Consider the following 12,711-nt stretch of genomic DNA (forward strand, 5'->3'; position numbering starts at 1 on the left):
AGCCCGCGCTCCCAGCCCCGCCCGGCGGCAGGACGTGCCCGGGCCCCGCGCCGCCGCCTCGGCCTCCGCTCGCCGCCGCGCTTGCATTCGGCTCCCGGGTCCGGCCGAGCTCGCGGCCCCTCCGTGCGCACCGTCCGCGCCAGCCAGCGGCCTCCCGCGCGGCACCGGAGCCGGGGGCGCGATCCGCGGGATCCCGGCCCGCGCGCCCGCGCCCCGGAGCCGCCCGCCCGCGCCGCCGCTGGGGTCCGGGTGGGGGCGGGGGGCGGCGGGCGCCCGGCGGCCGTGGGAGGAGAGGAGGAGCGGACGGCAGCCGCCCGGAGTCGGGGGGCGCGCGGGCCCGGCCGGACCGGGGAGGCGGCGGCGGCGCGGGCGGCCGCGCTCCGAGGGGCGGGCGGCGGGCGGGAGGAGGGGCTCCCCGCGCGGGGCAGGGGCGGAGCGAGCGGCCGCGCCGCGGAACCAAGTGAGTTGGCTCCGGAGCCCGCGCCGCCGCCGGCCCGCACCTCGGGCGCCCGCCGCCCCCGCCGCCCCCGCCGCCGCCGCCCGCGCGGGGATGCAGGATGCTGGTGGGCGCCAGGCTCCAGCGGCGGCGGCGGCAGCTGCAGCAGCAGCCCCGGCGGCGGCAGCCTCTCCTCTGGCCGATGAGCGCAGACCCGCCGCCGCCGCCGCCGCCCTGGGTTTGGATGGTTCCCGGCTCGGCCGGGCTGCTCCGGCTGGGCGCCGGGGTCGCGCCCCCGCCCGTGCTGCTCGCCTCGGCGCAGCCCCCCGCCGGCCCGCTGCTCCCGGGGCTGCCCGGCTGGCGAGCCCCCGGCGAGCCCCTGCTGCCGCTGCCGCCGCTGCCCACTGCGCCAGACCACGCCGCCGCCGCCGCCGCCGCCTCCGCGCACCACTACCCCTTGCTTCACGGGCAGGTAACGTGTCCCCGGCCCCGGGATCCGGGGGTCGCCGGCTGCCCCCCTCCCCCCCCCCGGCTCCATCCCCTGGGCGCGGCCCTCGCGTGGCCCCCGGGCGGCCCTGGCCCTGCGGCTCGCGCCCTGCCCTCCCCGCGGTGGTGCTCGGCTCCTCGAGCCATCAGGGCGCAGCCTGGCAGCCATGCGTCGGCAACAAAGTTCATGCTTCGACGTCCCGCCCTGCCTCTCGGCAGTTTTCGCGGCACGTCCTCGGGGCCCCCCGGCCGGGCGCTGGGGACTCCGCGCCCCAGGGCCGGAGCTGGGACCGCCCTGGCCGCAACTTTCGCCCGGGCCGGGGTCGCTGTCCAGAGCGCGGTGCTGAAGTAGCGGCCGCTGGAGCCCCGCGCTGCAGCCGCGTACTGTGGCTGACTTATCGCCGGGAAGTTAATACTTTCACAGTCTCTGCCAGACTTGAAAAGCAAGCTGGGAATCAATAGCTATTTCTGATGCTGATCTGGGCTTTCCCCCCCCCTTTTTTTCTTTTTCTTTTTTTTTTTTTTCTTTTAGAATAGGCTCAGGACAATGCTTAAGAGAATTCAAACCAAAGGAAACCGGCAAGGAAACCCTGCCTTTAATTCTGAGAAATATTGCTGGCGATTTTCCCTCCCACCTAGGTCAGCCTGAGTCCACTAAATTAGCTAATGCCATACAGACTCTGGAAGAGTTTGGGGTTTAAAACGGGGAATTAAAAAGAAAAAGTGACTGTACCTTTGATTAATGGTGCCACAGAGCAGGGCAGGCTGGTTTCGGCAAGACCCATTGTTTGCTGTCTAACTATGCAGATGCATTTAAATCAGGGAATAACATGTATTTTATTCCAAAGATTGTCCTCATTAGCATATTCAAATGAGTGTTGTGTTAGAATACATCATTTAATTAATTTAATTCCAATATTATCTTGTGAGCTTTTCTAAAAGATGTTGTTAAACTCCTCCTAAATTGGTCTTCAGACTTAACGATACATCACATATAAGGTGCCGGATATAACATTTTGATGTGTGATGCAGTTCATATTGGGTTTTATTGAATAAACGTCGGTAGTTTTTTCCGTGTTTTGAAAAGGTTGTTATATCAGAGTCCTACCACTAGAGGTATATAATGTCAAGGAACTACAGTTTTTTTCAGTAGAGAACACTGCATTTGTGTGTGTGTGTGTGTGTGTGTGTGTGTGTGTGTGTTTGAATTTAAACAGAAAAATCTAAAAAAAAACTTATCTCTTAAATGTTTTGTGCTACATATTTTCTGTTCAATAACAGTATTTAGAACCAGAAGAATATTTTCACATTAACAGGAAGATCAAAGAAGCTTTTATGATTTTAAAACAAATAGATATCAAAGTGTTCCATACCATCAAACAATAATCTTATTAGTTCGCCACTGATGACGACTCAGTTATTTAAATTAGAGAGACTGTCTCCTAAATTGTCTGCCCCCCTTCAATGTTGCTGTTCTGTTCTGTGCGTTGGGATCTTCAGTTATCTGATAATCTCAGTTACGTTTTCTTTGCCTTGGGGTGTATTTGCATTTGTGAACCTTGGGAAACTTTGAATCCTAACCCCTGAGCTAATTTTATTTTGAAACTATTAGCTGTGTTGGTTTTTAAATGGTAAGTGTAATTAGTACAAGAATTTGTGTTGAAAGCATTGTCATAAAATAGAGCTTCCTACTTGCTTGTGAAAAGAATTCCAGAATTATAGAAGGAATACCCAGCATTTCATCTCTCCATTGTGGTTTCTCATTATCTCAGGGTAGAAAGCCATTTCTTACCATATTCTCATGGCTTTGAAATTCTTTCCCAGTATCGAAGAATGCAATGTTGGTGATGCTTTGTGATGATTCCAATATGAAAACTTTAATACATTTTTAAAATTTGTGAATATTTATGGTTTTTCTTCACTGTTGAAAGGAGGAATTTCTCTCCTAATCAAATACATATATTTTAAAATTATTTTCTTAAAGCAGCTATCCCAACATCTTGCGGTACAAAGTAGTTGATATGTTTAGGCTAATGAGCACTCCCTTGTGTTTTCTTGGGTTTCAGTGGCTGTGCGGTGGCCATTCTCCATCCATAGGACTCTCTCCCTCTTCCACTGTGGAGCTGGTGCCCATTTTCCCACACGTCTGCCCGCCTGCTCTCCCACCTCCTGTTGGGAAAAGTTGGATAGACAAAAGGATACCCAATTGTAAGGTAAAATGCAAGTAGTTTAATTAGATGAATGGACCATTAATTATTAATTTGTTGGGCATTTCCATAACAGCAGAAAACATTGTGTGTTTTCCAATTGCAATATCTAGGTCTAGAGATAAATCTTTTCAGAATAAGGTCAATCTGTTCAAAAACACCAGCAGAGGTGGGGGTTCTTTTGTTTTAACTGAAAAATTTGGATTCCATGGAGCCATATAAAGTTTCTACTTCTGAATCAGAATCCACTTGAAAATTTTTTTTCAGTTTTTAGATCTGTAAGCATTGATCAAAATCTAGTCTTAAACATTGTATAATTTAAGTACAAATTTTATGAGGCTTTTCTTGCTGTTACTGCTTTAAGTGTTCATATTTCTGATGATTTATCTTAGCTTTTGGATTCAAATTTAAGGGCCACACTGTGTTTACTTGAAAACTAAGGGCAAGTAATATGGTGACTTTCCTACAGCACACTATTTACCTCACTGGAGGATTCTTCGGTTTGTAGACTGGTTGGTAGGCTCAATTAAGCACGACAATGGTAAAAGAACGACCCAGGAGACTTCATCTAGAAGGTGACTGGTGTCGGCACCATGGATCTTCAGGGTTTAGGGTGATGCCTTTAGAGGGTCCCACTTACAGAATCCCCAGGATTTGATCAGTGTCAGAAAGAGAACTATTTTATAGCAGGGTTTAGCTTTTATCATGTGTCTTGTCTTATGTGTTATGTTCGCTTTATTTTTGGACAGATCTTTTTTAATAATTCCTTTGCTCTGGACTCAACATGGATATATCCTGAGGAGTCAAGGTTGTTCCGTGGGCATGAAAAGCCTCATCTGTTGGCAAACCAAGTCGCCCTGTCTCTGTCCAGACCAGCTCCTGCCTCCTGGCCTCTTCCCGCAGGGCTGTTAGCACCTCAGCTGATACCAGGTTGGTGCCCCAAATACATATTATTTTTTGTTTCTGCTTTAGTCATAAGTTAGTTTTAGGTATGAAAACTATATTTGTCATTTTAGCGAAATGATTATTTCACGTTGTAACTTTTTTTCATGAGCATGATTCCTTTTTATAAAGAAATAGGGTGTTGAGTAGCTCATTCCTCGTGTTTTTAGACTGTGGAATCTGTTTTTAAGATGAAGGTATGGCTGAGGGGATTTTGATAGAATCCTGGTTCTCAGTGCTCAGATTTTAGGCTCCGGCCGAGTCTTCTGCTCTTAATAGGGGTGCTAATGGATCAGGCGGGTCATTGCCCGCACGTTCCTCGTGTGGGGTAGGGCTCATGTGGCCAAGCTCCCTGGTCTGCAGGATGGGGGCACCTGCAAGCTGTTTGTGAGTTTTGCCTGCATGCTGGGGGTGATATTGGGAAGGGCCTATAAAAATATACTGTTTGGAAGATGGATTTTGTTCTATCTTTGGAGCCCAGTGGCCTGAAAGAACATTTGTCCTGGAACAGACTCTCATGAAATAATCTCTGGATGAAAGATTGTATAATAAACCTATGTAGCGACAGGAGAATCAAATCATCTTATGAATTTTTAAATTGATTTTTAAAATCACCTTAACATAGATCATAGTATAAAAGCGAGCGTTGTCCATGCCAAGATGATCTTGCAACGCCTTCCATTATGGAATATTTTATGACTTCAGAATTACATTATCTTCCTGTAATCTCCTACCTACCAAGCTTTTCTCAATGTGCGTCTGTAAAATTCAGTAACAAGGACGTGTTCCTGTGGATAACGCTGTGCCGGTTTAGGACATGTATTTATTTCCTTCTCCCTCTGCCTACCTTGCATGTTCTAGTTTGCTAGAGACCTTGTTTAGTAATAAATCAGGAAGAACAGCTCAGCTATTGGTGTTTGTCACAGGCTTTGATGGTTCTTGACTGGAACTTACCTTCTGTCTTTGTAGTGGTGCATTACTGAGTCATTAAAATCTGAATACATATCATGCATACGTTTATAAACATTTTAGGCTAAGATGGTCCTGTTTCCTATTTAATTCAATGGCCATACATTGGATGATCAGATTACACGTGTTATGTAAGGACTCCATGACTTCAGCTGGCTCACGTACCATCCTCGAGTATCACAGAGACACTTCTCGGTATACCTGCTCCTCTTCTTAGAAAACCCTTCCTGTGGGGGCCCCTGGGGGGCTCAGTCCTCAAGAGTCTGCCTTCGGCTCAGGACATGATCCCAGGATCCTGTGCCTGAGCCCTACATTGGGCTCCCCGCTCTGCCGGAAGCACATTCTCCCTCTCCCACTGCCCCTGCTTGTGCCCCCTCCCTCACTGTGTCTCTCACTGTCAAATAAATAAACAAATAAATAAATCTTAAAAAAAAAAGAAAACCTTTACTATGAACATGCTAAATATATAGTTAAGGATGCTTGTGGCAACTAACAGATTTTCTCTCGTATGGATATTGTTTATTGTGTGGCCAACATCTCATAATTTATTCAAAGCAGATTTACGTTCATTTTACCTTTGACTTTTGACTACTCTATTTTAAAGGACAAAATAAAATAATATTTCTCACTAACATGGTTAATAACAGAATAATCACTCTGACCTGGTCCACTCTCTGCAAAATCTCTGCTTCTATTTTTCCCCGGTTTTGTTTTTGTTTTTGTTTTTGTTTTTGTGTTTGAACTTATAACCCATAAGAATATAAGACTTACACTTTCACTTGTCTTTTGGGGAAAAATGTGTCTGTCTCTAGATGTAATTTAGTAATAGTTAAATGCATGTGTTTCTGATGGGAGTTTCCAACCTTTGTGAAAATTTTGATTTTTTAAATAAATTTCAGAATTTTTAGGAACTACTGTTGTGGAAAGCAGGTGTTAAATGCCTTGTGTACAAACAAGGTATCGAGGGGGTGGCTTGTGTGTTCCTAACTGCTTCACAGAGAAGCGGGGAAGAGAGCTCGTTACTGCAGAAGGCAAAGTCAGCTCCAGGTCAGCTAACAAAAAAGACACGTCATTGTAGGTTCACCAGAGTTAAGAAAATAAAAATATATTGAACCATGTTACACGTCAAGTTTCAGAATACTGGTAAAAGTAATCATGAAGGGGCACTTGGGCAGCCCAGCTGCTTGAGCATCGGGCTGTTGATCTCAGCTCAGTTCATGATCTCGGGGTCCTAAGATCAAGCACTGGGTCAGGCCCCCCGCTGGGCACAGAAACTGCTTAGGATTCTCCCTCTCTCTGCCCCTCTCGCACCCCCACCGCCTGCTCACCCACTCAGGATCTCTCTCTCTCTCTCTCTCTCTCTCTCAAAAATTGCTATTAAATTTTATATCCTATTATAGATCACTAAATTTAGATATTACATTTATTTTTATTATATAGTTATACATTTAAAATATAAAACATTGCATATCTTATATTAATATATCATGTATAAATATGTCATATAGTTGATTTTTTAAGTTGATCAATCTTGTTATACATTGCTCTATTCGTAAGTAAATGGCTTCATATCATAGATATGTTTTATTGATCTGATTTCAGTTAATCAAAGGAACACCACCAGAACTCCAAAAGAACCAGAAGAATGAGTCAAACCCCCTCATTTTAAATAGGTCTAGTGAGCAAAGCTCATTTTCCTTTCTTGGGTGGGTAGTAATTTTGTGCAATAATCACTTTTGGAGTCATGTTTTTTATGCAGGACAAGGTCAGTATGTGCCATGAACTCTAAAGATAAGACATAGATAGCAGCTTTGTTTGACTAACCACGCCATTTGTTGAACTGGATTAGATGTTGAAAGAGGCAGAGACGGCGGTGTTGGGTGGCCTCGGAGACTTGTGTTAATACCGCACAGCCCGATGTGTTCTTGGGTAACTGACTGCACAACAACAGGGTCTCATGTAATATTAGCCCAGCTGCGAATTTAGATAAGTCCTCTGAAGTCTAATATATTATAAAGGACCTAACTTCATTTCGATCTATGTTAGACTCACTTATATTGAAGGTACTAGGGATGCTCTGCCATCATATGCAAATCTGAAAAAAGCACATTGGCTACTTTTCATCCTGGAACCTAATGGTTAATATCATACTCTCACTTCATTCCCTGGACCACGCTCCTGCTGGCCATGCAGGGTGCTGGGAAGGAGGTCATGCTCCAGTGGGGAACAGGCAAGTCAGAAGATGATATCACGCAACATGTATCTTGTATGCTCTCTGCGGACCTTAGAGGAAAGTCTTAGGATGGGGATCATCAGGACAGGGCCCACCCCGGGGGGGGCGGTGATGGCTCCTGAAACACATCTCTAAGACTTAGCAGAACTTGAATAGGGCAGGAGAGGGGAATGGGATTCCAAACAAAGGGCATAGAATGTGCCAAGAGACAAATACATGAGAAATGTTGTGTCTGGTCATCTCACGTGGCTGAGCGTGGCCACACCACAGAAGAAGACGGAGAGGGGCAGGTGCAGGGGTGGGGCAGCAAGTGTGAGCCCCGTTAGCCCACTGGGACTGGGTGGTGTGTAAGCCCCGGCTCTTTACAGAGTGTTGTGGAATTTTCCCTCTTTCCTTGGCTCAGGATCCACGGTTCCTTCCGCAAAGTGAAGCAGAGCAGACACAGAGAAGACAGCGTTTTTCTCATTGAAAAGTAAATCCAAGCATTTAAAAAATATGCAAAGTTACAGCTGTACTAGAAACTTAAGTCTCTAATGAATAATTTAGCGGCTTTTTAAGGAATTATCCCTAATTACAGTATGAATGGGTTGAATTGAGAAATAAGCCAGGACTCGCTCATTCCCAGATCTCAGAAATTGATTCAAGGCAAGACTGCTGGGGAGGAGAGTCAGTGGGCCACCCGCACAGACACACTCTTCTCTTGAGGAGTGTCCCCACACTTAGGTCGGTGTCTTTGCTTTCTCTCTTGCACCGACATCCCCTTTCTCCCATGCAGCAAGGGGAGCCCGTCTTCCCAGTGAGGAGAGGGGTGGCACTACATCTTAGGACACAAGGATGATAGCAAGCAGAAGCGGAGACAGGGCCAGCGTGGAAACGATGCTTCCTGTGGAGTCTCTGTACCGTACTTGTAAAAATGAGAACTTCTGGGTCCCTCAAGCTGCTCAGAAAGAAAATTACTTGGATTCAGAGTATCAAGCAATGGGAGGTTCTGTCCAGTAAAGATGCATGAAAGAGTAGTTTGGTGGAATGTGGAGATTTGTCTAAAAGTTGTCTGTACAACCTTGCCCTTTAGCTTAAAATCAAAGAACGTGATTCTACCAACACCTTGGTGGAAGAAAAAAATTGACCTCATTCAAAGATGACCAGTGAGAGAGAGAGAGAGAGAGAGAGAGAGCGCTGACAGAAGACGGGGCGGGGAGCCTGAGCATGTTCTGCTTCATAAAAGATTCATTTATTCAAAAGATGCGGAGGAGAAACAAACCTAGGAATAGGTTCTTGCATGGGAACTGGTAAATATGTCGGATAAATCAACATTTGGTTTACCTTATTGGAAAAAAGAGAGTGTTATAGAAAAGCAGCAAAAGATATGATCAAAAGAGAGCAGCCAAGATGCAAAGTCATGCAGAAAGATAGTCAGATGCAAGAAAATAATGCAAGGGAACTTTTGAACGCTGCCAATTAAAATCATTAAAGAGAAGAGCTGACTCTGGATGTAATGATGGAAGACAGTGCAGGAAAAGTCTCAAGCATGCGTCTCTGGGACAACAAGAGACGAGGATAACGAGAGGAGGTGATACGTAAAATAGAAAGCAAACAACACGTTGATTTGTCTCCGACCTCCGTGCAACACCGAGAGCAGCAGAGGTGTGCAATGTGGCTGCACCATGTGTCTTGCCCACTATGTCCTGATAAACTGTATGTATGAGAGGGAGAGGCACCGCTTGACACAGAAGTGGACATAGCTTCAAGTCATTCTTCAGCACCAGACACCGTTAGTTGGTGGGGGAGCTTTAGAGAATTATGAGGACAAAAGTCTGTGATTGAAGAAACGTATTCCAATGGGGAAGTCAGACACATCATCAGTAAGGGAAACATGTTCTCAAATGAGCAACAGATCGGCTTTGTCACACCAAAGTTTTTGCCTCAAATTCTCCAGGGAATGTTGCTTCTCTTCTGACTGCGCTATGCTACATCCCCAAGTTGTCGCTCCTGCTGGTTTTGCCTCATCTTTTGTTTTAAGCTCAGGTTCACTATCGAAAGGCACAGTCTCTGCCTTTGCCTTTTAAAGATGTAGTTGAACATATTTATGTCTGCTTTCCTATTCTTATATTTCTCCTGTTATATTATCACATCCTGTTTCTAATGGTATCTTGTAATTCCTTTATTTTTATTATTTTTTAAGTTTTTATTTTAATCTTATTTAACATACAGTATAATATTAGTTTCAGGTGTACAATGTAGTGATTCAATGCTTCCATACAGCACCTGGTGTTCTAAGGACAAACACACCCCTTCAACCCTATCACCTGTTAACCCATCCCCCCCACCCCTCTGGTGACCATCAGTGTGTTCTCTGTAAGTCCTTCCTTTTAATCTGTTTTTATTCTTTTGCTGTGCCATTTATGTTTTGACTTTGTCTACTTTTATATGGTTATGTGGGATGTGCTGGTCTTCTTTTCTCAAGCAGTCGCCAGTTAGATTTTAAAAAGCAGACTTGATCTTACATTTCCTCTGATTTCCAAATCAGGACAGCACCAACACTTTAGAAAATCATGACACTTTAGAATCCTTTTATAGAATATGAGAAATTTGGGAAAAGTTTATATCATAAAAATGTATAGTCTCTCTTTAATTTCCTCCACCAACTGAGAAATTAATCTAAAGCAAAAACTCAGAATATCTGTAATTATCAATAATCTGTCAGTCACATAGAATACTCATTAATTTGGTTACAGGAGTAGGTGAATAATTCTAAACAACATTCTTGATGGAGAAGGAATTATAATAATAATAATTATAATCTGAATGGACAACCCCAAAATGTACTGATATAACTGGGGAGAAGAGAAGTGAGAAACATGAGCATGATTTTGAAACTCCTTCAAAACCTCTCAACGTTGTTAAAAGAAGCAGAAACATTGGGAAATTCTCACCCTTGAAGCCCAGATAAGAAGGTTATGTGGGTCTGAGACTGGACCAGGCCTGCTGTCCACTAAGCAGATGAATGAGAGCAACAGACATTTGCCGGTGTTGCAGGGCAAGACACAGAGAGTGACCCTTTCTTGTGATGCAGAAATAGGGGGATGGCTGCAAACTGAAGGAGGGGAGCACAAATATTAAAAAAGTCTGTCAGATACCCCAGAACTTCCCCAAGCAAAAGGCACCATTAAAGGGTTTTGAAGCCCTTTAATGTGTTGCAGGCTACTGCAGCAATGAAGTCCAAATCCAGGTCAACACTCAAATATATGGACACACCTTCTTTATTCGCAGCTTCACAGAAGAAAAGGGGTGCCCGTTTCTAGGAGTAAATCCTATTCATTGCACCCTCTGTTGTTCTACTCATCATGTATGGTATTCAACTAAAAAGTTACAAGACACACAAACAAAGCAAGAGATGATAAACCATTATCAAGAGATAAAACAAGCAACAGAACCAGATCCTCAGATGACACAGATGCTGAACTAACAGACAGAGACTTTGAATTACTATGATTAATATCTTCATGAATTAAGAGAAAAGGAGGGCAAACCACATGAATAGATAGAGAATTTCATCACAGATATGGAAAACATAAGAAAAAATCAATCTGAAATACAAGGCAGAAAGCATGGTATGAGAAATGAAGAATTACTTCAGTGGATTCATGAGTAGATGTGATACATCCAAGGAAGGAATGAGCGAACTTAAAGATGGGTCATTAGAAATTGCTGAAATTATAACACAAAGAGAAAACAGGTGAAAAAATAGATCATACTTTCTCAGTGCTATGACATTATAACAAATGGTTTAATATGCATATAATTGAAGTCCGAGGAGAAGGAGAGAAAACATGGCAGAAAAAAATATTTGAAGAAATAATGACCAAAGGAGATAAAAAAAATTATGAAGCTTATCAAAACATGGCTCCAAACTCAGCCAACTCCCAAGACTGAAAACTAGACAAATCATATTCAAATTTCAGATTCAAAGATTAAAAATAAATCTTGAAGACAACTAAAGAAAAAAAACCACACTACATAGATAGAAACAAATCTTAAAATTGCAAGAGTTTTATTGTCAGAACCTATAGAAGCTGGGAGACATCAATGGATATTTTTAAATGACTGAAATAAAAACCTCTCAGTCAAGACCTTTATACCAAACAAAAACAGTTCTCAAAAATAAGTGAAATAAATATTTTTTCCAAACAAACTAAAGTTGAAGAGAATTCATTGTCAGTCAACCTGTATTCATGAAATTATAAGGAAGCTTATCAAGCAGAAGTTATGTAATAGCAGGGAGAAGCTAACCGTGCCAAAAGAAATACAAAGTTCTAGAGATAAACTATAGTAAGGTTAACATAATTTTTCCTTTTTTAATTGCTCCAAAAGATAACTAACTGTATAAAGAATAAGCAGTAGTGAAATAACAGGTGTATATCTCCAAGTAAAAATTAAAATATATGTCAATAACCACAAACGATGGAAGGAGGAACAGGAAGTATAGAGCTGTAAGTCTATTAAACCATATAGTAAGTGTTATAATATTATTTGGAGGTGAATTCTGATAAAGTAAGTACATATTATAAAGCATAGAATGAACACTTAAAATTATTTAAAAAGTTGTAACTAAAAAAAAGGGGGTGCCTGGGTGGCTCAGTGGGTTAAGCTTCTGCCTTCGGCTCAGGTCATGATCCCAGGGTCCTGGGATCCAGCCCCACATCGGGCTCTCTGCTCAGCGGGGAGTCTGCTTCCCCCTCTCTCTCTCTGCCTGCTTCTCTGCCTACTTGTGATCTTTCTCTGTCAAATAAATAAATAAAATCTTTTTAAAAAAACAATAGTAGAGATAAAATTAGAATCATAACAATTAACACAAAAGCAGGCCGGAAAAGAAAGAAAAGAATCAAAGTACAGATGGAACAAATATTTGAAAAAATAGCAACCACGAGTGCCTGGGTGGCTCAGTGGGTTAAAGCCTCTGCTTTTGGCTCAGGTCATGATCCCAGGGTCCTGGGATCGAGCCCCGCATCGGGCTCTCTGCTCCGCAGGGAGCCTGTTTCCCCCCTCTCTCTGCCTGCCTCTCTGCCTACTTGTGGTCTCTCTCTGTCAAATAAATAAATAAAATCTTAAAAAAAAAAAAAGCAACCACAAGATGGTAGATTTAAGTCCAAAGGTTTAAGCTCTCCAATTAAAGGCAGATATTTATCCTCAAATATATGATGTTCTCAAGAAACTCATTGAAGGGGCGCTTGGGTGGCTCAGTAGGTTAAGCCTCTGCTTTCGGCTCAGGTCATGATCTCAGGGTCCTGGGGTCAAGCCCCATGTTGGGCTACCTCCTCAGGAGGAAGCCCGCTTCTCCCTCTCCCTCTGCCAGCCACTCTGCCGACCTGTGCTCGTTCTCTCTGTCTGTCAAATAAATAAATAAAATCCTAAATAAAAAGAAACTCATTTAAAAAATA

The 12,711-nt window shown here is 44.0% G+C and overlaps 1 protein-coding gene across 1 annotated transcript in view; it reads left to right on the forward strand.

The window, feature by feature from the left end:
- Positions 1-557: 557 nt before the first annotated feature.
- Positions 558-12,711, forward strand: part of TCERG1L (transcription elongation regulator 1 like) — a gene marked incomplete at both ends in the record, with an annotated part of 181,615 nt that continues 169,461 nt past the window's right edge. Inside the window, 3 exons of the mRNA XM_080823032.1 lie at positions 558-908; positions 2,989-3,135; positions 3,879-4,059. Coding sequence (XP_080679158.1) covers positions 558-908; positions 2,989-3,135; positions 3,879-4,059 — 679 coding nt within the window. The remainder of the gene's footprint in view (positions 909-2,988; positions 3,136-3,878; positions 4,060-12,711) is intronic.

Source organism: Martes martes, assembly GCF_963455335.1.
Source record: "Martes martes genome assembly, chromosome: 14".
Lineage (NCBI taxonomy): Eukaryota > Metazoa > Chordata > Mammalia > Carnivora > Mustelidae > Martes > Martes martes.